Source organism: Vombatus ursinus, unplaced genomic scaffold, assembly GCF_900497805.2.
Source record: "Vombatus ursinus unplaced genomic scaffold, bare-nosed wombat genome assembly UNPS02014893.1, whole genome shotgun sequence".
NCBI lineage: Eukaryota > Metazoa > Chordata > Mammalia > Diprotodontia > Vombatidae > Vombatus > Vombatus ursinus.
In genome coordinates, this window is record NW_020954671.1 from 366,863 (window position 1) to 393,244 (window position 26,382).

The 26,382-nt window shown below is 33.5% G+C and overlaps 1 protein-coding gene across 9 annotated transcripts in view; it reads left to right on the forward strand.

Annotated features, from left to right (window-relative positions):
* KTN1 (kinectin 1) overlaps positions 1 to 26,382 on the forward strand; it is a 147,930-nt gene that overhangs the window by 101,730 nt on the left and 19,818 nt on the right. For 4 of the 9 annotated variants that reach the window (XM_027842868.1, XM_027842862.1, XM_027842865.1 and 1 more), the window contains 9 exons: positions 138 to 206; positions 751 to 788; positions 2,604 to 2,694; positions 2,776 to 2,844; positions 7,321 to 7,358; positions 9,344 to 9,434; positions 11,409 to 11,495; positions 15,251 to 15,340; positions 22,998 to 23,078. In XM_027842868.1, the coding sequence (XP_027698669.1) occupies positions 138 to 206; positions 751 to 788; positions 2,604 to 2,694; positions 2,776 to 2,844; positions 7,321 to 7,358; positions 9,344 to 9,434; positions 11,409 to 11,495; positions 15,251 to 15,340; positions 22,998 to 23,078 (654 nt within the window). The remainder of the gene's footprint in view (positions 1 to 137; positions 207 to 750; positions 789 to 2,603; positions 2,695 to 2,775; positions 2,845 to 7,320; positions 7,359 to 9,343; positions 9,435 to 11,408; positions 11,496 to 15,250; positions 15,341 to 22,997; positions 23,079 to 26,382) is intronic. The other 5 variants (XM_027842870.1, XM_027842871.1, XM_027842867.1 and 2 more) reach the window with 2 other exon arrangements.

The following is a 26,382-nucleotide window of genomic DNA, read 5'->3' on the forward strand; positions in this document are numbered from 1 at the left end:
TGAAGAAACTCTACTAAGATTTTTGATGGTTTGCAGTCTGTATCAGTAGAGGGGTATTGACACTGATGTAATCGTGGTTATGTTGAAGTCGAAGAATCAAAATACCAGCTATGCTTATTTTTACTTTTATATTCAAGGACCTTCAAGATGAAAATACAGCTTTAAAAGCTCATGTTCAGGAAATAACACAACAGAAATTACAGCAGGTAGGTTATGAATTAATTACACCTGGGGATTGTGTATGGATTTAATTAATTTATTGAATTGGAGAGCAAAGTGGTAAATGTATCTTGCTGAAGTTTATTTCTAGGGAAATTATTTTCTGAAGAGTGTATACTTTCTGTTTACAGAAACCTGTTTCTTTTTTTTGTTTTGTTTTAAGCAGCAGAAAATTTAAAGCCAGATTTATTGGCCAGATGCTGTAAATCTTCTCAACTCTTGTAACAGAATGAATCTACTCTTCCTCTAATAGATTTTGTACTTTTATCCTTAAGTATCTTACCTTAAACAGTTTTAATCTATCAACTGCCTTAAGTCCTTCTGGAAACAGATAATTATACATCTTAAATTCAGTAATTGAATGAGATACCACCTCCTTTTTGTAATATGTCATGGTTGATGTTGAAAAGCAAATCTGTACTTACTTTCAATTTTATCAAGATAAATTGTATTTTATTTAAGTGTGTAGTGTCTTTCCAATAAATGATTTTTTTTTTGATGTGATACAAAGGTGTGAATTTTATTTCTTAGGCGTCTTCTGCATCACAAATTCAGGAACTTGAGAATATGTGAGTATTTATTTTTAGCAGCAGACATATGTAGTAGAACCTTCAAATGTATTTTTTAGCTTCTCTGAGTTTGCTTATAGTTAAAGAATGTTGTGTGATTTTTTTTTCAAAACCAAAAATTTTGATTTTTAGTCGTGCAAGTTATTGTCCAAGGGTAAGTAAGCACACCAAGATTCTTTGTAAAGCACAGTCAGATGGAGTGTTTATGAATATCTAGAGGACTTTCTCCCTGTTCTTTGTTTTTCTCGTGTGGTTCTCTGCATGCTTAGCACATATCGGTTTTTAAAATTTGAATGAGTGAATAAAGTATTAAGTACTATGTGCAAAGTATTCTTCTGAGTGCTGAAGATAGAAATAGAAAAATAAGACAGTCTCTGCTCTCAAGAAACTCACATTCAAGTTCAAATCCAGTCTCAGACACAGGACACTTACTAGCTGTGTGACCCTGGCCAGGTCACTTAACCCTGATTGCCTCATCAACAAAAGCAAAAAAAGAAAAAAAGAGACTCGAATTCTAACAACACATGTGTAAGGTTTCAGCTGCAAGTCAAATGAAAAAGTCCCATGGTCTTTAGGGTACAGTGGCAATACAGATGGTAAATGCCTCTTTTCTAATGTCATTTTCTCTGAGAAAATTGTTATAAGTTTCTGTTGTTGAACCATTTGACCTTGGTAACAAGAACTTTCTTTTTGGGGTCTTCAAGGAGATTGTGATTAAATTCTACCGAATATTAATAATATGAAATTAGTTCAGCTTTAAAAATTTGTTTAATTTTATTGTCAAACATCTGAAGGTCATTAAATATCATTTTATTAACTCGTGCATTATTTATGAGAGTACTTATGTTGCTATGTCTATATGTATCTGTCTCTTAGTATTTATGTCAATAGGTCAGTATAGATAGATACCAAAATATCAAAACCTTGAAATATCAAGGGGTAGATATCATATAGATCACTGTCTTTGACTAGGCTAGGAATATATTTTTGACTTTTAAAAAAAAGTGAACAGAAAAATCTCTACCAGAAACTTTGAATATAATCTGAATTCTTATACTTGGCTTTATTTTACAAATTGCATATTAAAAATTGATATTAATAATGACTATTATGTCAGTTGTCATTTTGTATGGTAGGAAAAAAAGTAATATACTTTTGGGTATGATTATTATAGAATGGCAACAGCATTTAATGTTCCTTTAGATGTTAATCAAGGAAAATCCTGTCATCTTGGTCTGATCAGGCCTAGTTTTTTGGACTAAACTTGATATTGAGTACATGCCAAGTTACCAGTCCTTTGGTAAACTGTACAAAAGAAGCACTAAGATCTGATTTCTGTTCTCACAAGCACTTATATCTAGCGGAGAATCCTGGGAATTGAATTCTAGTGCAAAAGTTTTGTACTTTGAAACCCTAATATCAGCTATTTATGGCTAAGGTGTTTAGAAAGTTGTTTTCATCTGATAACTTTTTACTTGCATAATATGAAATGGTGAATAGTTGTTGTACAGAGAAATTATAACTGAGAAACACCTCTTAGCTAAAAGTACCCTTTATGATTACTTTTGTAAGTGTCAAGCATCAAATAAACAGCAACAATTTCAACAGTTCAAATGATCTAGGACAATAAGGTTTCAGAGTTGTACTGGAGAAGGTAGTTGTAGAAAAGTTTGAGGGATATTCAGTGTATTTGGGAAAGGAAATCCATGGGTATTGTAGGTTTGTACCTATTTTAGATTAAGACATACTAAAGTTTAGTTATAATTTTTTTTTGTGACAGATGAATTTAAGGATTAAAATTTTTTTTTCTTCTAGCTTAAAGGCAAAGGAAGATCAAATGAAGTTAATGGAAACTATTTTAAAAGAAAAAGAGAAAGATCTTTGTTACAAAGGGAAACTACTACAGGTGAAGATAATTGATTGAGTTAGTGAATTTCTGTTTATATGAATTTAATACAAATCAACAGTTTATTGTCTCTTTTAATAGGATGTACTAGATGAAAACAAACTGTTTAAATGTCAGCATGAAGCACTTCAGCAACAGAACTACCAACAGGTACTATCCTTTTAATCTTTTTTAGTGTTATGTAATCTTAAAGTTGGAAAGGATCTTTGAAATTGGTCATTTCCAAATTTTATGGAGTGATATCCTGTATTTATTTTAAAATTTTGTTTTATTCCTTACACACATTTCATGAAATGACCTATGAAAATAATTTTCTTAGTGCTTATTTTAGTCAGATAAAATAAAGTTACTACAATTTTTATAACACCACTATCAGTCTTGTAAAAATAAATGTAAATTTTAGCTATATTATACCTCGGTGTACAATTGTGGCATCATAGATTTAGATTAGAAGAGACCTTCAAGGTTAATCAAGTCTTCTCCCCTCGTTTTACATTTGAGGAAACTGAGGCCAGGAGAGGCTAAGTGAGTTGTCCAGTAGTATACAGGTAGTGACAGAGTCAGTATTGGAATTTTGGTCCTTTGACTTCAGTTCTAGCACCCCTTGCATTGTGCCACACTGCCTTTCAAAGACAGACAAGAAAATATAATGGTGGCTTGTAAATCAAATCTGTAAACCTTTGTGAGGAAATGGCCTAGATACTTGGGACACAAGGTTGGTTGGGAAAAGCACGGAGTTATTGTCCTACCCCATACTGGTAGGCCTAAGTAGGGCCTCAATTGGTAAACCTGCAGTACTTGGCCTTTCACTCTAGGGATATGTGTGAGGACTGTTCATACTATACTGGCACTAGAGGGAGCTAAGGAGCTATAGCATAGTAGTTCCTGATTGCTAGACTGTTTCTTTGTGGCCCCACCCCACTCCATCTATAGATAAGTTAGTCAATTTAGTCCCATTTGCTGCAAGGTGGGGCTGGTGAGAAGCACTGATTAGCACTGGGGATACACCATCACTGTTCCTCCTTCCAGTGAAGTGTCCTGACCTTGTTCTGCTTATGGTATGGTCTCTACCAGAAGCAGGAAAAGAACATAGGCTCCATGGGTCACTGTTTAATTCCTTTCTACACTCCACTTCCATTGGAGCAAATTTATGTATCAGTGTGGGTTTTGATGATGGTGATTTAAACTTTGTTCTCATTGGAAAAAAAAAAGTAGATTATTTATGCATGAGTTGTAATAAAAATACCTTTTTTTTTTCTTTAAGTTTCTTTGTATGTACCCAGGGTGGTAATATTCTACAGTTTGTAAAATTTTGTTTAGTCATCTTGTCCTATCTCCTCTTTAATGTATGAAATCCCCTTGATAACAATTGACAAGTAATCATTTGACCTTTAAATATTTTCAGTGACAAGGAGTTCACTACTTTACAAGGCAACTTATTCCACTTTTGGACAGTTATAATGGTTAGTTTCCTGTTTCACTGAGCTGAAATCTGGCTCTTTTAAATTTCCTCATGTTCCTAGTTCTGTAGCTATGGGATGGAGAGACGTTTTATTGGAGACATCCCTGGACTTGGAGTCAGAATGCCTTATTAGTCATGTGACTGACATTTAGCCACTAAAAACGTCATTTTACTCACAACTACACTGTTAAGGTAGATAGTGCAAATACTATTCCATTTTTGTAAAGTGCTTTGTAAACTGTAAAGCACCATTTAAATGTGAGTTGTTTTATACAGAGTAAGCCTAATACCTTCTTAATATGAAAGCCCTTCAGATTTTTGAATTGACATCAGTCTTCATTTAACATTTATTAAGACCTAATGATGCAGCAGTATGAGCACAAAGCACTCTATTCTCAATGAGTTTATAATTTAGAGGATACAGTATGTACATAAATAACTATAATACAAAACAATAAATATGAAGGAGGTAGAAACAAAATAGATGAAGATTAAGGGGACACAGATGGTGGGGAAGGTCAGAAGATTTTATGAAAGAATCAAGCTCTCAGCAGTGGAGTTGAGAGGACGTTCTAGGCATAGGGAACAGTAGCAAGGACACAAGAAGAGGAAAACACAAGATATAAACTGAGGGTATTAAGTCATTCAGTTTGATCAGAGCATACAGTATGTGGAAGAGAATAATATCAGCTAAATCTGGAATATTGTGGAGGTACTCGGGAAAGAGTTTTATTTGATAGAATAATGACCTTTAGTGAACAACAAAAAGTCATTGTAGGAATTTGAACAGGAATGAAAAGTTTTTGAAGTGGGAGAGTGGGTGAAATTATAAAATTAGAATGAATGCCAAATGTCAGTCATCTGCGTAGAGATGAGAATTAAACCCTTGGGAAATGATGACGTTACCAATAGAGAGGAGGACTGAAGGAAGAACCTAAAGGAATACCCAAAGTTAGGGGGCATGAGGTGGTTGATGAGCCTCCAGAAGAGGTAGAGAAATAGCAGGTAGTTGAAAAACCAGAAGAGAGACTAGTACCATGAAAATCCAGAAAGTAGAGAACATCCAAAAGGAAAGCGGATGGTCAGCAGGATTGAATGCAGTGGATAGGTTGAGAGAGCAGTTTCAGTTGTGATTTAGAGATCGGGTGCCAGATTGCATAGGTCAATTAATTATGGAAGCAGATGAAATTGTTATGGGTATAAGAGTATAATGTTAAGGTAGTATACAGAGAATAGGACCCAAACCTCAGGAAACCCTGCAATGTGAAGGTCAGGAGGGCAGCCAGTGAAGAAGACAGAATGTGCTTTCTTTCTTCCCTCTTATCCTCTCTTCTATAAGATAAAACATTTCTAGTTTTTGAACCAATTCTTGTGTTTTCAATTTGCCTCCCTTGGATACTCTTCATTATCTTTTATGTCAGTCATATGATGCTGTTCTCCTGAGTCTTTTGTTATATGAACTGCTGTTTAGGTGTGTGTCTATCATCTATCCTGTTTTGTTAAGTCAAAGTGCCTTTAGTTGTTTAATTGGTATTTATGTATCCAGTGAATTTCTATTTGTGTTTTAATTTGTAGAAAGTTGTACATATTTACTGATGCTTCATTATAGTGTTACCAATTACTAATTTAAAAGAATATCCCAACAATAGCAGACTTCACAAAAACTGCCTACACTACCCCAGAACTGAATAATAACCTCATCATTCTTGACTTGTATAATCACTTGTTTTTAAAAGTCAGTAAAATTTGTTAAGAAACTGAGATATGTAAAATGGTTTGGGTACAATATATTGCCCTATATGTTTAAGAAATTTTTTCTTCTAGTTCTAGAAAAGAAAGAAAAATATGCAAATATTTGCTGAAATTCTACGTTGACAACACACTGATCAAGAGATATTTTGCATGAATAAGAGAGTATAGAAGTTAAAAATATGCAGTACAGAAAATAATGTACTTCACATTTATAGAGAGCTTTAAGGTTTACAAAGTGCTTTTACCATAACAATCTTATGTGAGAGGTAGTACAAGTGTGATTTTTCCTGCTTTACAATTCAAACTGAGACTGAGAGAGGGGAAATGATTTACACCCTGGCACAGAGCTTAGGAGTTCTAAAGCTTTCATGAGAACTTAGGTTTCCTGGCTCCAAGTCTGTGACTTCTTCAGTTACACCCTGACTCTCTAAGCTAGTGCTTTGTACAAGGTAGACCTACAAAGTTGAAAATTTAGAGGTTTTCATGACAGTGACTCTCTGTCATCATGCATAGCTCACTGTGGGCAGATCCCAAGGCTCAGTACTGAGCCCTCTTGGTTTCTTACTTGATTCTTTCTCGGGGACATAATCACCTCCCATACATTTAAATAACATTTTTATATAGATTACTCTCTAAATTTAGTCTTTCCACAAATTGCCTATTGGCAGTTTCAGAGCTGTATTGTCCTTCATTATCTCACTTTTCCCAGTATATATAATTTGTTATATATCCCTGCAAACTTCCTTATTTTTGTTGAGCGTACTACCAGCCTGCTAGTAACCCAAGTTTGAAATTTTTGAATCATCCATGACTCTCCTTACTCTCTCTTACCCCATATATTCTATCTGTTGGCAGGGCTTGTTGGTTCAAACTCTACACCCTTTCTCACATCCCTCCTTGTTCTCTACCCACATAACTGCCACCCTAGTTCAGGTTCTCATCACCACTGAGTCAGGATCACTGTCCAATCACTTCATTTATCCATGTGGGCCCTCTGTCTACCAGTACAAATCATAAATCCTCCTCTACCTTAGGAAGTTTTCCTTCACCATCAAATAATCATAACCTGGTGGCCAACCTTCTTATACTTTCAACTTTTTCTTGGCATTTAATATTCTATTATTGTGATAGAGGCTGTTGTGAATAAGTTTCCATAGATTTAGATTGTAAGCTCCATTTGTTAAAGCAAATGGTGTAGAGAAAACAAGTGAGGGAGGAAGATGAGTTTTAATTTTATCTTGGAGTGGGAAATTTTTTTCCTCTCACTTTGATCTTAGAAAAATGCTGGTTTTAAAATTCTCAGAATATTGGAAATACAAATGAATTGCATGTGTGGCACTTGCAGAATATAAGATGCTAAATATCATCCAGAAAGCAATGTTTTAAAAATAAAATTTAAAACTATTTTGTAGATATCTTCTGTGCCCCCACATGAAGAATTGTTTAAAATGTAAGTAAGAATTTTGATTCACTTTTTGGTACTTACCTCATTCATTGTTTAAATGCTCTTTTGTGCTACAGGGTTCTGAGATACTTAATTCTGTGCATCTTGCAAACCTGTTGTGTGAAATAATATTCTCTTCTTTCACTTTCTTGTGTTATATGTATGCACTGAACTATCAACAACTAGAATTTATTTCTGGCTATTGAAGGGAACAGTGGTATAGATGATTTCCCAAACTGTTTTTATTTATATTTTTGAATCATTTTTATACATTATTTCTCTTTTGACCTTATTTTTACTGCTTTATTTTGTTTTTACATCACCTTCATTTCTATTATGTTCTTCCCCTCTCCCTACCCAGTAAATCATCCCTTGTAACAATGCCTAAAAAAAGTTTAGTAAAACCAATCAACACATCAGTTGTGTCTGACAGTATATCTAGTTTTATTAATTTAACAAGGATGTGTTCAGTTTTTTAGAATTCACAATTCTTCAAACCAAATAACAAAGCCATTCTTTGAAGACCAATTTGAAAATATCAGCCATCCTTCTAAATCTCTATTGTAATCTTATAATGAGGCCTTTTCTATTCCTATGTTTATATTTAGGATGCATGATGTAAATCATTGGTCTGACCCTTTCATTCTAGGTTTTACTATCTTTTTGGCTCATGTCATCTGGGAAGGGAGAGTTAATTAAATGTTCTGGCTTAGTTAATCTTTCCTGAAAGCAATTTCAGATTTCTTTTCTTCTTAGTTTCTTATGTGGCTATATTCAAATTCTCATTTTTAAATTGAATGAACAGATATGTTTATATCAAATAAGGTAATATCTACCTATTGTATCAAAGTTAAATAAATAGAAATTATTTTTTAAAAATAGTTAAAAGTAAAGTTTCTTCCCTCTTAAGCTTGTTATTGAGAGTTTAGAAATTTATTGAGGATAATAATCCACAGTGTAAATAAATAATTTGCCAGAAGTTAACTAGAAACTGGGCTTTAGTATTAGGAAAGCGTTATTTATAGTTTTGGCCTACCTTCTAACTAGTAATTTCTTTCATTGTAAGATAAGTAGATTGTAACATATATACATAATCTTCTCTTTATCTTTTTTCTTGTTGTTATTGTCTTCCTTCTTGTATTGTTCTTTAGTAAATTGTAGAAAATAGATTAGAAGAAAATGAATTTGACAAAGCAAAAATGTGGAGTATGTAATAATATGAAAGGGAAAGAGATAAGTCAGTGTCATACTACTTTTGATTATTATAAAACTTTTCAGAAAAGAGAGGATTTCCATGTTCAAATTAGACTTATGTATAATTTTGTTTTACCTCTTTGAAAATACATGCTTTCAAGGAAAAAAAAAGAAAATACATGCTTTCTACTATACCACCACCACCACCACCACCACTACTACTACCTGACATTTACATAGTGCTTTAAGGTTTCCAAAGCATAATCTCACTTTTAACCTTGCTCTTCCCCTCTTAACCTCCACCCCTCCTTTTGCAGTTGGTACTGTTAACCTCTTTTTATATATGAGGGGACCCAGTCTGAGGGGTCAAATGACTTGGTCATTGGTCATGTACAAGTAAACGACAGAGGTATTATTTGAATTTTTTTTCCCTGACTGCAAGCCCAGTATTCTTATATTAAGCGGCACTACCTGTGCTAGTGGCTTAAATGAAAATGGCTTCTACCACAATTACCTTATCAGATCCCTGCATAGGGGATGCTGTTCATTCTCAGCATAAGCAACAAATTTTTGACACTTAAAAATTCTGAGAACTTCCTTTCATTTATGTCTACAAATTAGTTTTAAGGTAAACTTATTTTTAGTGGCATGGTGATAATTCTTGTTAAGATGTTTTCTGGTGAGCTGTTTGAGAGTGTGTGTGTGTGTGTGTTACTTTTAAAGCATTTGCCTTATCATTGGGAAGATATGAGAATATTTAAATTACTTTTTTTGGTCACTTACTCATCACTGTTTAGGATTTCAGCAAAAGAGGAAGAGGTTACTGGTCTTCAGAATGAGCTAGATGCCCTGGAAAATGCAATTGAACAACAAAGAAAGAAAAATAATGTAAGTACACGTCTTTAAAGAAGTTTTTTCTGTACTTCAGTTCTGAAATACCTTCATTTGTTTGTTTGTTTTTTACTTTACGTCTTTAACACAGACAGCCTTTTCCTATGTGAAGATTTTTCTATGACCATTTCATTTTGCAGGATAGTGGATTTACTTTTGGGGGAAAATTTAATAATGGCCAATTCTTTTGAATTTATAATTTGCAATTATAATCATTGTCAAAGCTCTAGTTCTTTTTTTACTGGAGCAATATTGTTAAAAATAATTTTCTAGGGGGAGGGGGCAGCTATGTGGCATAGTGGATAGAGCACCGGCCCTGATGTCAGGAGAACCTGAGTTCAAATCCAGCCTCAAACCAGCTGTGTGACCCTGGGCAAGTCACTTAACCCCAATTGCCTAAAAGTAAAAAAAATATATATTTCTTTTATATTTCTACTTGGAAAACTTATTTTTTCAACTGAATGTAAAAAATGATGTCAAAGGCATTTCTTCTCATTTGATAGGCTCAGCTTTTTGACATTAAAAATATTGTAGTAGCTATTGTCTATCTAATAGAATTTACATTTTTTAAGTGAGATAAATGCAAGGCCCAGTTGCAAGACTGAAGTTTACTAATTGAGTATTACTGGAGGTAATAGGAATATTGTTTAAACTTAGTGTTTGGCTTGAGAGTGGGTGAGGTGATCCCTTCTGGAATATGTAGCCTGGTATTTAGCTACTTCTAATACCAGTCAATTGAGTAAGTGAATACTAAATGCAGATTTCATGAGTAGTTAGGCTCCCTAATCTGAAAACCTCTATAGTTAGAAGCCAAGGTGTTTTTATTTGCAAAAGGATAATTGCTGGTATTAAATGGGGGGGGGAACATCCTAAAACTGTAAGGTGATTATTATAACCAGTGGTATGTGTATTTTCTAATGCAAATTTAGTGCATAAAATGTTTGTTAATATTTAAAGTAACATTTTCCTGCCATCCTGGGTTTGTCAGAATTAGGACTATGAAATGCCCTTTGTGCATGCTTGTAACAGTTCTAATAGGAAAGCATATATCCCCAGTACTTAAAGTGAGCTCAGCATTGTGCTGTACTTTGACATTTCTAATTGTTTGGATTCTTATTGGATTCTAGGAAGTAACAGTTCATAAGTACCAATAATAAGGTGACTGTTTAAATTTACAACCTCAAGTAATAACTGAAATACTGTATTCAGATGGTATTTTTTTATATTTGCTAATATTAATGCTGTTAAATTGAGTCCTGAGAAATCTAGACTTCCAGCCACCAGTGTTTGTTCCTCAGAAAGAGGAATTTTTTTTTTTGTGGTCTGCACACTTGGCCTTAGTCAGCTAGTTTAGATAATTCATATGTCTTGTGGAGTATGCATTTGATTGACCCTGCCAAGAAAGATGTAGGAATTGAAGAAGTTACTGTGCCTCTTTCCCTGAAATAGTTGGAATGTCTTTCTAAGTCAAGGGAGAAATCTATAGGTAAATTCGTTGAAATTTTGTTGGAAATAATATGTAGTTTCTGTTATTGATATTGGACTTTGCCCAATCTATATAAACTCTTGATATACTACTGTATTTTAGTCTGTTTATTCTTTGCAGTTTATCATGCCTAAAATTCTGTTTGTAATCTTGTTGTGTGTGCTTTACTTTTTAATGCTTTCTTTTTCTGTCACAAATAAAGTCAAAATATTGAACAGTATGGTAATAACACTCTTAAAACCACTGTATTAGGTATCTAGATTCAAAGCACATGAGACAACTGTCATTTTTCTCTCTCCATTTTAATGTTTGAACATCACATTTATGGGTTTTTTTGTTGCTATATTTCCTTCAACAAAATAATTTTGCAGTAACCAGCAATTAAATGCAAATTACTGAATGTAATGCAATACTGTCAAAATTAAAGACAAAAAGATACTTTTAATATTGGCTGAACTGAAATAATTCTTTCTAAAAATAATTAGGACCTTCGGGAGAAAAACTGGAAAGCAATGGAAGCATTGGCATCAACTGAAAAAATGCTGCAGGACAAAGTGAACAAGACTGCCAAGGTTGTAATGCTAAGTCCTAGAAACAATGAGTTGAACAGAAACAATCTTCAGCCTGTCTTTACAAAAAAAATCAAACTAGTGCATTTAACTTTTACTGCAATTTCAATACAAAAATTTATTCTTAATGAACATCCATATACATTCACCTGCTTCTATCTGTCTATTTGTTAAGCTTTTTTCTTTAATTTCTGGGCATGCTGATTTATTTGTTCACCTAATTGTTTAAGCTTTGGTGATATGCACTCTTGCCTGAAGAATCTGAGGACAGAGACCTAATTTGTGATTCATTAGTGGCTATGTGATCTGAATAGTGAGCTTATTCTGTTGGCCTAGGGGTGTGTGTGTTTGGCTTCTAAGAGGATTTCTGTAGTTGGAATTAACACAACTTTAAAAAAGAATATCTGAACTCAGAATTATTTGGCAGTAATGAATGTTTAGATTCCTTTCCTGTGAATATCAGGGTACATCTCTTGAGCACAGAGTAGCACTCAGAATTCCTGAAAAATTTTTAAATTTGTTACTTGAAGTAATTGATTCAGTGTGTACAAACTTGCCTTGAGAATAGTGATTGAAGAATAGTCATATTTGATCATGAGCAGTTTCTTATGAAAAATAGCTAACCTATAAAATTTTCAATGCAAATCTTAAACATTTGATAACGAAAGGATAACAGTACCTTAAACTACTATGGATGGTAAGTGTTAGAATTGTAAAACGTGTTGTGCTTATGATGATTGACACTATTGGACAACTATTTTTGCTGTTTCCAGTAATGGTAATAAATTACCAGATTTCCTTGTCTGCATTCTGACCTTCATGACACTTTCTCTTTGTCCTCCAATCTGTGTAATGGGTCAGAGGATAGGTAACATCTCAATTTTTACACATATCCTTATCCAGGTAGCAGAAATAATATTTTCATTTTACAAATGAGATTGAGGCTCACAGGTTGTGACTTTACCCATAATTATATGGCTAGTTAGTAGATGAATTGTGACTCTAAACTCAGGTCTTTTAATTCCTGTACTTTCTACCATGCTACATTTCTTCATTATTCAAATTTTTCAGTCTTTTTAGTATACTCCAGTAATCTAGGGAACTAGTGCTGCCAGGCTGCCAATCTGCAGGCAGGTTTGTTTCCCTAAATCATTTTAGTCCTGATCTGAACTGCACTTTCAGTTCTGATTACATGAAGGATAGAGATAAGTGAATAGAAAGCTGGCCTCAAACTGAAACACTTGTGTTTTAGTCTAACTTCTGACATATATAAACTATATGTTGCAGAGCAAATTACTTAGCCTCTTGGTGCCTTAGAAAACTCTTCCAGACTTTAAGTTGCAGAATAGGTTCAAGGGAGTTTCCTCATTAGGAGTTACCTCTGTTGGTGAAAAAACCGACCCCCAAAACTTGGTCTCTACCAAACTACATTGCCATGTTAGGTGGTCAAGTTTTTGTTTTTTTTGCTTTATCCCAGGGACATCAAGAAGGTTATTTCCCAGTAATGATGGAGTATGATGGTTCTCTCTTGGGATCTGATTTATAACCCTTTCTCTTATACTCCATTCGTTAGTTACTCACAGATGCCATGGATTAAAGTTATATTGATGCCATACAATAAATTGTGTAAAATTGAAAATATGTCTTCTTCCCTGAGAATATATATTTTTTTCATGTAATGACACTATTAAGGTATAGTATAAGAACTTAATCAGGAAAGAATTGCCTTAAATTGAATAGAAAAGTCACCTGTTTGCAAGCTAATTTAAAATGGCAAATGTGTTTATTATTTATGTTGTATTATTCAGACAAATAGTAAGAGACTCAGCCATCTTATTTTAGTTTCAATTTGGCACTCTAATTAGAAATACTGATGGTTCAGTATTAATATGTACTTAAAAATGGAAATGAATTCAGTATAAAGCCCTTAACTGGTCATATGATCAATGGAAGAATTTATATAGTACGGTAAAAAGAGTTCATTATCTTACAGTCAGAGATCCTAGGTTTGAATTCCAGTCCTGCTGCTTATTACTTATATTTATGGCATTGGACGAGGCACTCAGCCTCTCTCTCTGGGCCTCTTTTGCTTCATATGTGATGAGATGACCACCAAAGTGATTTCTAACTCTAAATCTATCATCCTATGAACTTTTTCTTTTAGCATTACTGATAGGTAGAAATAAAATTCCTTACCCTTGTAATTATTAACACTTTTTTTTTTAACATTGGGAGATGTCTTTTGAGTTGATATAAATGGTTTATTTTATTTCTTACCTGAATGATTTTAAGTTGTTTCACTAATTCCATAGTTAAGAATGATAGTGCTTATCATTTTGTCTTTTGTTGTTTTTGAAATAGTAAGTCTCTGGCTTTTCTGCACAGATGTACCTCATTTTTTGCAGATGTGTTCTTGAAAAATGGCGTATGAATTGCCATAAATTAAATAATTTAAAATGTATTTCAGAAATCAGCTATTAATGGAGTCCTGTCTTGCATTGTAGAAAGAAATCTTTTGTAAAGGGTTTTGTAAAAATCACTCCTTAATTTGTCCGATTTGATTTTTAAAAATGCCTGCCTCAAGTAAAATTCACCTTTGCAGACTTCAAAGTAGCAGTTATCTTTGTGATCTGCTTCCAGATCGCAATCTTAAAGTCGATTAAAAATGTTTTTGAAATTTTGCCAATTTTAGTAAAATTCTTTTGTTCCACACACAGCTAGAAATGTTTGAATGAACTACAAAAATTGACAAGTACTATTTTGAAAGAGAAGATTGTTTTCTTGGGCTGGTTCAAATGTGTTTTTTCACAGTTTTCATCTCTTTTGCCATAGATAACTTTTTACTTAGCTATATGTTGTTTTTCTATCAAACTAAACAAATAGAATATGGTTAAAACAACCTAATTTTGACAAACCTTAGTTTGCAAAGTATAACACTCATTATAAATGATTTTAAGAATAAAAATCTCTTTAAGATTATGTTTATGCTCTTCTTTCATTATGTGTTTCTTTAAATTTATAGCTATCAATACCCATATGTTACCAATACTAAAATATTTTGTATATGTTTGTTGTCTGCATAGCATTATAAAATAAATTTCCTTTGTCAAACTCCTCCAACTCCCTTAAAAACGTGTAGTACTTATCAAATTACAGTGTTCCAGATTTCTTGCTTTCTTGTTTAATTTATATAGTTTAAACTCATATTGAAGCTAGGTTTATGAAATATGCACCTAAAGAATTTGAATCTGTACCACTGTACTTATTGGCCATTCACTGTGGGCTGTGTGCACACCGATGTTTGCTAGTCTCTCTGCTTGCCTTGTATACTGCCCAGATGAAAGTCTAGGGGACTGGTTAGCATCAATACTTTTCAAGACAGAGTTCAGCAAAGTTTTAAGTGCTAAGTTTCATCCTATTCGGTGTTATTATTATACTTACGATTACTATTATTACTTTATATTAGGATTATTTTATGTACTCAGAATTACTTTATTACATTGAAAATGTTTGTATAATTAGGTGTTCTTGATTTACATGGTGTAATATCTGGCTTTGATATCCCAGATATCTTAAACATTTACAGTTTTTTAAAAACTAATTTGGAATTAGTTTTTACTTCGAAATAGAAGTATTTCTTAATACAATTTGAAAATGAAATTTCAAATTAGATGACTTTCTTGTAAGAAAAAAAGGTTGTATCTATATTATCTCATGTTATACTAGTGTGTATGTGTGTGTGTGTCTGTATGCTTTAGGAGAGACAACAACAATTGGAAGCTGTTGAGACCCAGGCTAAAGAAATTCTGAAAAAATTGTTTCCTGGAGTTTCTGTTCCTTCTAACTTGGTAAGTCCATATTCTATATTTCACGTATCTGATTTTTTTTTAAGAATAATTGAAATGCTAATAGTTACATGATACCCTTGCTTTTGAAAGTAAGGTTATTCTATATCCTTATTATATACAGATCTTGGATACATTTTGAATACGAGAATTCAAACAGAAACCAATCTTTATTTTAAAGATTATTTACTAGTCACCAAACTTTCTGTTGTAAACTTATGCTATATGAGAGCATATTAGGTTGCTGCAGACATTGCAGGGAAAGAAATAATGCCTTTTTCACATGGGATTATTTAAAATACAACTATTATTAAGTTACTCTTACTACTTAGTCATTTGGACTCTAATCTTTAATAAAGTGTATTGGGCAGTCCTAACTAGGTTCCTTGCTTATAAGCCTTCCTTACAAGGTAGTTGTGAGGAACAAATAAGGAATATATAGAGCACCTTTCAACATTTTAAAGGATTATGTACATGTCAATTATTGTGAGATGCTTGAAACCTCAGAGTTGTGTTTGGTACCTCTGCAGTATCTTTGACATCTGATTCTTCCAACTCATTCCTAAGCTACCACTTTAATTGAAACCTTCATTACCCCCCACCCGAATTTATTTTACTAGTTTTCTTGACTTTTTTTTTTATTTCATCCTTCACACTGCTACCAGATTAATCTTCTGAGTGCATGGATCCATTTATATCACTCCACTGAACAAAAACTTTAATTAAGTTCCCAGTGCCTAATGAATTCAGATTTATTTAATAAACATTTGTTAAGTTCCTATTGCGTGCTAGACAATGGGGGCTACCAAGATAAAAACAAACAGTCCTTGACCTGATGGAGTTTACCTTCTTTTGGAGTAATATACTGAATATACAGATAAGTAAATACAATATAAGTTGATGAGGGAAAGAATATTGACCAAATGTGATCAGAAAAGTCTTCCTATGAAAGGTAGCACTGAAGTTAAGCCTTGAAGGTGACATGGGGTTCCACGAAGTAGAGAGAGGTCTAAAAGGAGTACATTTCAAACATGGGAGATGGCCTACCCAGATACACAGAGGAAGGAGATGGAAGTGAGGATTTCACCTCGTAGGCCATTTTGCTTGGAACATAGAGCATTTGAGGAGGAATAATCTGTGCAGTCTGAAAAGGTGGATGGAAGTCAAGTTGTTGAGCCCAAGCTGAAGAGTCTCCAATTTATCTTAGAGGCAGTGTGAAACTTTAAAGGTTTTTTGAATAGGCAAGTGATATGATCACTTGTATGCTTTTAAGAAGATTAATTTGGCAGCTTTGTAAAGGAGAGATTGCAAAGAGGAGAGACTGGAAGTAGGGAGACGAATTAGGAAGCTATTGCAGTAGTGCACATGAGTAGCAATGATGACCTTAGCTAGAAAAAAGGATGAATGTGTGAGATGACGTAGAGGTAGAATCACCATGACTTGGCAACGATTATATGTGAAAGTTGAAGGAAAAGGAAGAATGAAGGATGACTGTGAACCTAGATGACCAATGGTAATGATTTAAACAGGTAAGAAAGTCAGACTAGTTAAAGTGAACAAACGTTCATTAAGTGCTTTCTGTGTGCTAGGTGCTCGAGATACTAAGATAAAACATGACTCCTCAAGGAACTATCCTGTGGGGCGAAAGCAACATGTATGCAAATAAGTGAATACAAAATACACGCAAAGGAGCTTCTCCTCAGTGAGGGCATAGGTCTGATTGAGAAGACTTCTATAATAACACACTAAGAATTCCTGGCGACAGCATAGAAGGACATAGAAAAATGAGATAGGGACAGTGAAGGGGGGGACGGGCCTGATGTGGATAGACAGAGCAGAAGGTGTATTGGTCAGAAAGAAAACTTCACTTGAAAAGAAGACTAGGAATTTGTTTTTGCCTCCCTTAATACCTAGCATGGCATTTTGGAATAAAGTGCTTAATAATGTTTTGTTGTATGTATCTTTTAAGGAGGAATTATAAAAAGTGTATTTGGTTATAAATTACAACCATAATTATTTAATAGCATGCAGGACACCATTCTAAGCATAATTTTCCACAGGTTTGATTAACTTAACAGCAAAAAGCAATTAATTGTGTAAAAGAATTGTAGGAAATCTTTTCCATGAACATAATTTAACTAAAGTAACTATGTGTATGATTTCTGAGTTAACTGTTCACTTATGATAGCAGTTAAAATAATGGAAAACAAGAAGTACATATCTTGATTTTTAATTTTATTTTTCAATTGCTAAGCATTTGTCTAAGCAACTTGGTTGAACCGATAGAAAAAACAGTCTCTGATTAGGTTGAGCTGGTAGATCTGTGGAAAGCTCTTCAGTATTTTACTTAATATTTTAACATTATGAACCTAACAGTGAAATGAGGAATTATTACAATGAATTATACCTAATTTTTTTGATCACTCATTTTTATTAGAATAAATAGATTTTTGCCTTTTGGTTGTATAAGGAAGAGCCCACTTATATGTACGTATTTTTAACCAGTTGGCCAATCTACTAGCCTTTTCTCAATCAGCCTTTGACACTGATGATCACCTCTTCTACTGGAGTACTCTTTAGGTTTTTATGACGCTTTTCTCTCTTGATTTCCCTCCTACCTGTCTGATCATTCCTTGGTGGTCTTTTGTTAGATATTCATCCAGGCCATGCTCACTAATCATGAATGTCCCCAAGGTCCTGTCTTGGGCTCTCTTTTCCCACTATTCTATTTCACTTCATGATCTCATCAACTCCCATGAATTGAATTATTATCTCTATGCTGATTATTCTTAAACCTGCTTATGTAGCCTTAACCTCCCACCATTCACCAATTAATTACCTCTTGGATCTCTCCAAATGAATGTTCTAGAGGTAACTCAAACTTATTATGCCCAAATCAGAATTCATTTTCTTTGCCCCAAACCCTTACCTCTTCCCAACTTTCATGTTTCTGTCAAGGGTACCACCATCCTCCCATTCAAACAAGTTTATCTTAATACCTGGCATATGTTAAGTGTTTAATTCAGTACTTATTGACTGATTGGGGTGGGAGGGCAGAGAACGTGTATTTATTAAATGGCTGTTAAATGCCAGGTCCTGTGTTAAGGGTTTTACATATATAATCTTATTTGATCCTCACAACAACCTGGAAGGTAGGTGTTACTGTTATCCCCATTTTACAATCGAGGAAGCTGAGGCAGGTAGCTATTAAATGTCTGAGGCTGGATTTGAATTCAGGTCTTTCTGATTCCAGGCCCAGTGCTCTATCTACTGCACCACCTAGCTGCTATTGGGGCAAGAACTCACTATTTGACAAAAACTGGTGGGAAAACTGGAAAGCAGTCTGGCAGAAACTAGGTATAGACCAACATCTCATATCATATGCCTAGACAAACTTCAAAGGGTACATGTTTTAAACATAAAGGGTGACATCATAAACAAATTAGAGGAGAAAGGAAGAAATTACCTGTTAAATCTTTAGGTAGAAGAAGAGTTTGTGACCAAGTAAGAGATAGAGATGTTCACAGGAGGTAAAATGGACAGTTTTGATTATATGAAAATAAACAGCTTTTGCACAAAGAAAACCAATGCAGCTAAAATTAGAAGCAGTAAATTGGGGGGGAAATCTTTACATCAAATTTCTCCCATAGAGATCTCAATTCTAAGATACATCGCAGCTGATTCAAATTTATAAGAACAAGTGCAGTTCCCCAGTTGATATCAAAGGATATGAATAGGCAGTTTTCAGAGGAAGAAATCCAAACTATCAATAACCATGTGCAAAAATTTAAAAGATTTATAATACAAGTTTTTTTTCTTCTTTAAAACATTTGGAATGCCTTTTAAAACATGAGACTTGAAAGTGGGACTTGACATTGATACCTTGCATCATTTTATGTTTTGGTAAATTGAATAAATAGGTACATTTAGAGGCAATATGGAGTAGCAAAGTTGGTGTCAGGAAGACTTCCTGGCATTGCCGTTTAATGCTGTATACTCTTAGGCAAGTCACTTAAACCTCCTGTTGCTTGTCTTATTATCTGTAAAATGAAATATTCCAACCATGTAATTTTTAACTGGTATTATCTTTCGTTTAACAGTTGCCTTAATTCTCAAATATATCCCTCCTTGACTTCCTGCCTATTAAGACATTCCTTATAAAAAAGAACAATTAAAAAAAAAAAAGGACAATTTAGCAAAACTATCCAACATTGCTGACAGTATATAAATTATCTATCACTCTTCCCCCTTCAGTCTGCCACCCAGACCTACAATTAAGGGAGAAAAAAGGTGCATTTTTGTATTAATTTCATCTTCAGTAACAAGTTTGGTCATTTTAAGTAGACAGCAGCCTTCACTTTTTCCTTCTTTTTTTTTTCTTTTCTTTTTCTTTTTTTATTCTTTCCATTTACATTGTTGTAGTTATGGTGCATTCCAGGTTCTTTTTATTTCAGTTTGCATCAGTTTGTGTAAGTCTTTCCATGCTTCTCTGACTTTATATTTGTTGTTTCTTATTGCATAATAATATTCCCTTGTGTTCATGTACCACACTTTGTTGAACCATTCTCAAGTCAGTGAATATCTACTTTATTTCCAGTTCTTTGTTACCAAAAAATGTTGCTATAATTTTGGTCTATGTGAGATTTTTCTTTCTGCCTTTGCCTACCACTGGGATCTCTAGGTCAAACAATTGAACATTTCCCACACTTTTTAAAAGAGAATTCCAAATTGCCTTCTAGAACTTTGGACGAATTCATAGCTCCACCATACAATATGTCCATCTTTTTAAAACTTTTCATCATTGACCATTTCTGTTTTTTTGTCATTTTTGCTATCTTGCTGAGTGTGAGGTGAAACTGCCTAGTTATTTTGATTATTTGGATATGGAATAATCTTTCATATCGTTATTAGTGTTTGCAGTTGTTCCTTTGAGAACTCTTTGTTCACATCCTTTGACTGTTGGTCCATTGAGGAATGTTTTGGCTCCGAGTGGTGGGTAGGGTGAAAAGTAGTAATATAAGATAATTGCACGAAGTACTTGAATGCACATGTTAGTAGTCAATAATAAATACTCATTAGGCACCTGCTATGTCCCAAGCACTATGGTAAGCACTGGAGATACAAAAAGAAGCAAAATACAATCCTTGACCTCAAGGAACTCACAATTTAATGGATGAGGCAACACTTAAACAAAGAGAGAATATACTAGAATTAAGAGGGGTTGGGAAAGGCTTCCTGTACATGTTAGGATTTTAGTTGTGGTTTAAAGGAAGTCAGGGAAGGCATTAGATGGAGATGAGGTGAAACAACATTCTAGGCATAGAGGACAGCCATAGATCTTTAGCTACAGTAAAATATGTGGCAACTACTAAATCATGTGAGAATACTAGATATTTTTTGACATTTAAAAAGGGATCCTCGAAAAGCTTGGGAACCACTGCTGTAAACTGTTTTGGTCATTCTTTATTCTCCATTGCAGCTGGATTTTGGAATCGAAGGATTTAGGTTTGTATCCAAGCGCTTCCACTTTTAAATTCTCCTCAAAGTTGGACTAAGATGGCCTCTTGGGTCTTTTCATATGTAGATCTATGATTCTTATGTCTTGAATGTTAGATGCTTGTCAGAGATACTTGATAAAGGTTTTTTTCCCTAGTTGATATCCCCTCTTCCCACACCTACCCCTTTGTTCAAATGGCGTAGATTTTGTTCTTGGAAAAAGCTCGTTTCAGATAATTAAAATCATCAGTTTCATCTTTTGTGATTGCCTCTGTAACTATTGTGGTTAGGAAGTCTGTCCCTAAACATAAGAAAGGTACTTGATTTCATTCTCTTTTTCATTTTTTGTGGTGTGACCTTAAATATTCAGGACAATATCCATCTTGAGCTAGTCTATTTTCTGTCAAATTGTTTTCCAGTTTTCGTAGCAGTTTTTGTCAAGTAGGAAGTTCTTGCCTTTCGATAATTTATCATGTTTATCAAATACTGAGTTTTCAAGTGCATTTGTTTCAGATTCTTGTTTATTTAATCTGTTGTACTGTCTTGCTTTTTAATTTTTAGCCAGTACCAAATAGTTTTGATGATGACTACTTTATAACTGAATTTCCATTCTGGAAGTGCTATTTCCCTTTTAGTTTTGCTTTTTTTTTTTTCCTTTTTTCCTCCTGGAAGGTCTAGAGTTTCTGTTTCTCCAAATGAATTATCATTAGTTTTATCTAACTCCATAAAATATTACCTTTGTAGTTTGGCCTGGCGTAGCCTTAAATATGTCCATTAATTTTGGTGGGTTTTTTTTCTAAATGTTGTCATGACCTTTTTGTGAATAATGAGTATCTTTCTAGTTCCTTGTCTTTTTTTGTTTCTTTGAAGAATGTTTTGTAATACTTTGTATTTATATAATTACTGAATATATCATGGTTAATTTACTTGCAGATTTTAATATTTTGTAATTATTTTGAATAAGATTTTCCTTTCTAGTAACCCTTCCTTGGTTTTGTTATTCCTATACCAAAATGCTGATTTGTATGTGTGTTTTATATTCTGTTACATACCGTAGCCATTGTCTCACTTAGTTTCTTTGCTGATTCTCTGGGATTTTCTAAGTAAGCCATCCTGTTGTGAGCAAATTGGAATAAGTGTTGTCTCTTCTTTGTTTATATTTATGTATTTAATTTATTTTATTTGCCTTATTACCAGGAGGAGAATTTCTAAAACTATGGGGAAGGAGTCCATCCTTGTTTTATTCTTATTATTAGGAAACTTTCTAGAGTTTTCCTATACAATGAAATGTAAATTTTTGATATGAGAAATATACTTTTTAGCATATTAAAAGTGGTCTTTCTATACTTTGTTTTGTAAAAAATTTTAAAGATAAGTGAATGTTGTGCTTTGTCAAAAGACTTTTCTGTATCCACTGATTTAATCATATTTTGAAGTATTTGTGTTTTTAACATTATATTCTAACAATCATGTTAATAGTTTTCCTGATGTTGAGCTATCCTTGCATCCCTGGTATTAAATACAAATTTATCATAGTGAACAATTTCTGGATGTATTGCTGTAGTCTTTTTGTTAAGATTTTATTTAAAATTTTTGCATCAGCATTCATTAGTGTGAACCAGAGTCCTCTTCTAGAACCAAAATTCTTTGAAAAAAGGTTATGTTGTTCAGAGTTATTAAAGTTATGAACAACATTGAAAGATATTTTAAAAGTGAAGAGAAAGAACTATAAATTATAAGCTTTTTTCTTGCTGATCTAGAATAATAGTCTGTACATGATAAACAATCTGTTTCATATTGGAATTTATTGTTTTTTTTCTTGTCTGTCTTAACAAAGAATTTAATGGAAGCACCAGCCTTTGTTTACACAGTGACTTAATTGGAGTGGGTCATATCTTTTTGCAAATATATGCTTGTCTGAAGGTAGAGAAAAAATAAGATTCAGTTTACTTTGATTGTCTTTGTCCCTTGAGGGGTAAATGAATAAATTTTTAGTTTTTATTTGCAAGACTGGATTGCATCAAAATAAGTTTCCTTTGGAGGTGGTGGTGCTTGCTTGAGTTCTCCATTAAACTTCTTTTTAATTTTAATTATTTTGTTTTTTAAAATGTTATGTTTTTTAATGCTGGGAGATTGATTTCCTTTCACTCCTTTCCCCCTCCAGAATTTTAGTGAATGGTTACACAAATTTGAAAAGAAGGCAAAAGAATATGTAACTGAGGCTTCCATTTCAGAAGATGTCAAGGTTAGTTTGATTCAACAAATGTTTTTTTAATTTCAAGTTTCAGTTTAAAAAACCAGGTATCTACCGTGACAAGTACTGTTAGGTCCTAGACATCCAAAGTCAAAAACTTCTGCCCTCAAGAAGCTTACATTCTAGAGGGAGAAAAATATCGGGAAGTATTCACATAAATGGCACCTGACTTTTGCTTTTGAAGGAAGCTGTAGGGATTCAAGGAGGAATGGGGGAATGCCTTTCCAGGCATGGAGGACAACCTATGTAAAGGAACAAAAGATGGAATATTGAATTTCAGGAAATAATCTAATAAGGTTATTTGTTTGGTACATGGAAGAAGCTCAGATCATTGAGAGTTTGGAAAGGTAGATAGGAGTAAGATTGTAGGGAGCCTTAAATGCGAACTGTTGTGTTTTTTCCTATGTGTGTTAGGGAGCTATCGAAATTTTTTGAGCAAGGGAATACGGCCAGACCTGTCTTTAAGGAATATTAAGGTGGCAGCCTTGTGGAAAAAGTAGATTCTGAAATTGCTAACACCTTTGCAATAGAATTATAAATAGAATAGCTGAGATATGATAAGGTCCTTAACTGGTATAGTGACTGTGTCAGTGGAAAGGATACAGATGTGAAATACGTTATGGAAGAGTAGTTGGCAAAACTTGGCAACCAGTTAGTTGGGGGGTTGGGGGTGACTTTAATGTATATAGATGACTCCTGTTTAAAGGGACAAAAATTTTGTGTACATTATAGGAAATCTATCTTAGTCATTTGTTCTAGGAGTGTTACAAGTAACCTGTAAAAACTTATGTTCTGAGCTGCTGAAAGCCAGGCAAAAAATATTAGATCCATTATAAGTAGATATTTTTTATTGTCATTTTCATACTTTTCAAGTAAACTTAATAATGTGAGATTATGGGACTGTGTGGAAATGTTACTGTGCTGTCTTCGGTTTGATTTGTATATGACTCTCTTTGGAGAAGAACCGTTTTGCTTAATGATTAACATGTTTTTGAGGTTTAATTAGGATAAAATGTTTATCACTATAAAATCTGATTTCTAACACTGTATTGAAAGAAATGCTAAAGGCCTTTCCATCATCTCCACTATATTTATGTAGTTCTGGAAATGTTTTATTAACAGTCTGACAAGAAAAACTAAATGAATAAATGAAAAGTAAATGATAGTTTACTATCACTTTTTGCAGATAATATTGTGATTTAGAGAACTCAGGATCCAAAATCTTAAATGAAACATTTAATAACTTCAGCAAAATAGCAAAATAAAATTAAATCCATTTAAATCATCAGCCATTCTGTGTAACACCAGCAAAATCAAGCAAGAAGAAAGGGAAAAATCAAATTCCATTTAAAATAATGACAGAATATGCAAAATACCTGAGAGTTTAATTATTTAGAGAGAGGCAGGAATAAAATGAATTCAATTACAAAATAATTTTTCAGAGGTAAGAGAAGACATAATCAAAGAGACATGGCTCATGTCTGGGCCATACCAATATGATAAAAGTTACAATACTACCCTAAAATAATTTACAGATTCAGTTTCATACCAAAATATCAAAAAAGTTTCTTTGTAGAACTAGACAAAATAACATCAATTTATCTAGAAGAATAAAAGATTAAGAATTTGAAAGAAAATTATGAAATAAAATGAATGCTGTCAGAACCAGATCTCAAATTATATTACTATACAACAGAAAAAAATATAATAATAATAGTTAAAATATAGAAAAGCTGATCAACATAACAGATTAGGCACCCAAGACCCCCCCCCAAAATGAAAGTTGTAACAGTATTCAATATCTCAACCACAATAAGCTTCAAAGAAATATGTAATCTAGATATTTATCATAAACAAATTAGGAACACGAGAGGAGATACTTTCCTATGGATAGTGGAAGAGTTCTTGATCAAAAAAGAAAGAATTACTGGAAATAAAATGGACAATTTGGACTACTTAAAATTGAAAAGTTTCTGCACAAACAAAATCAGTGCAGTTGAGTAGAAGAAAAGCATAATGGTGGGAGAAAAAAATCATTGTGGCAAAATTCTCTAGTAATGATCTCATACCCAAGATATATAGGGTATTGATAAAAGTATATAAGAATATATATTGATACAAATATATAAGCCATGCCCCAATAGATAAATCATTAAAGGCTATGAAGAAGCAGTTTTCAAAGGGAGACTCCAACTTATGAAAAAAGGTTCCAAATCACTAAATAAAAGAAATACAAATCCAAGCACTTCTAAGATTCTGCTTCACACTCATCAGATTGGCAGAGATGACTAAAAAAGGAAGATGACTGCTGTTGGAGGGGATAGGAAAGCCTGGTGCTCTAAATTCTAGCCATTCTGGAAAGCCATTCTGAACTGTGTTCATTCACTAAACTGTATGTACTCTTTTTAGAAATAATATATATCTATACAATACATATGTTTTTCATATATACATGCTCTATATGTGTATACATATATGTATATACATATACATACTTACATACCTCAGAGAGATAATCAAAGAGGAAGAATAGCATTCTTTGTTACAGTAAAGAACTGGAAACAGTCAGTTTCCAGTTGAGGATGCCTGAACAAATCATGGTATATGAATGTACCTGGGAAGACTTACATAAACTATTGCAGAAGGAAATGAGCAGAACTGGCTGAACAATTTATACAAAACTACATTGTAAATAAAAACAACTTTTGGGGCAACTAGGTGGCGCAGTGGATAGAGCTCCAGCCTTGGAGTCAGGAGGACCTGAGTTCAAATCTGGCCTCAGACACTCGACAGTTACTAGTGGTGTGATCTTGGGCAAGTCACTTAACCCTGATTGCCTCACCAAAAAGCAAAAACAAACAAAAAAACCCCCCAAAAACCCGAAACTTTGAAAGATTTAAGAACTTTGATCCATGCAATGATTAATCATGACCCCAGAAGACTAGTGATGAAATATGCTTCTCATCTCAGTAGAGCTGATGGTTCTGAAGTATGGAATGAAACATACATGTTCAAACATGGCCAATGTATGAATTTGTTTTGGTTATAATTATTTGTTACAGAGAAGGACTTATGGGGGAGGGGGAGTTATGGAGTTAGAGATAGGGATAGTGAGAGTGGGAAGAGGAGAAAGGAATATAAAGGGGGAATATTGGAATTAATTGATCTTTGATGTTTGATAAAATTCTTTTGCAAACCCATCTGGTCCTGAGATTTTTTTTTTATTTGAGAGTTCCTTTATGGCTTGTCCGATTTCTTTCTTTCTTTCTTTCTTTCTTTCTTTCTTTCTTTCTTT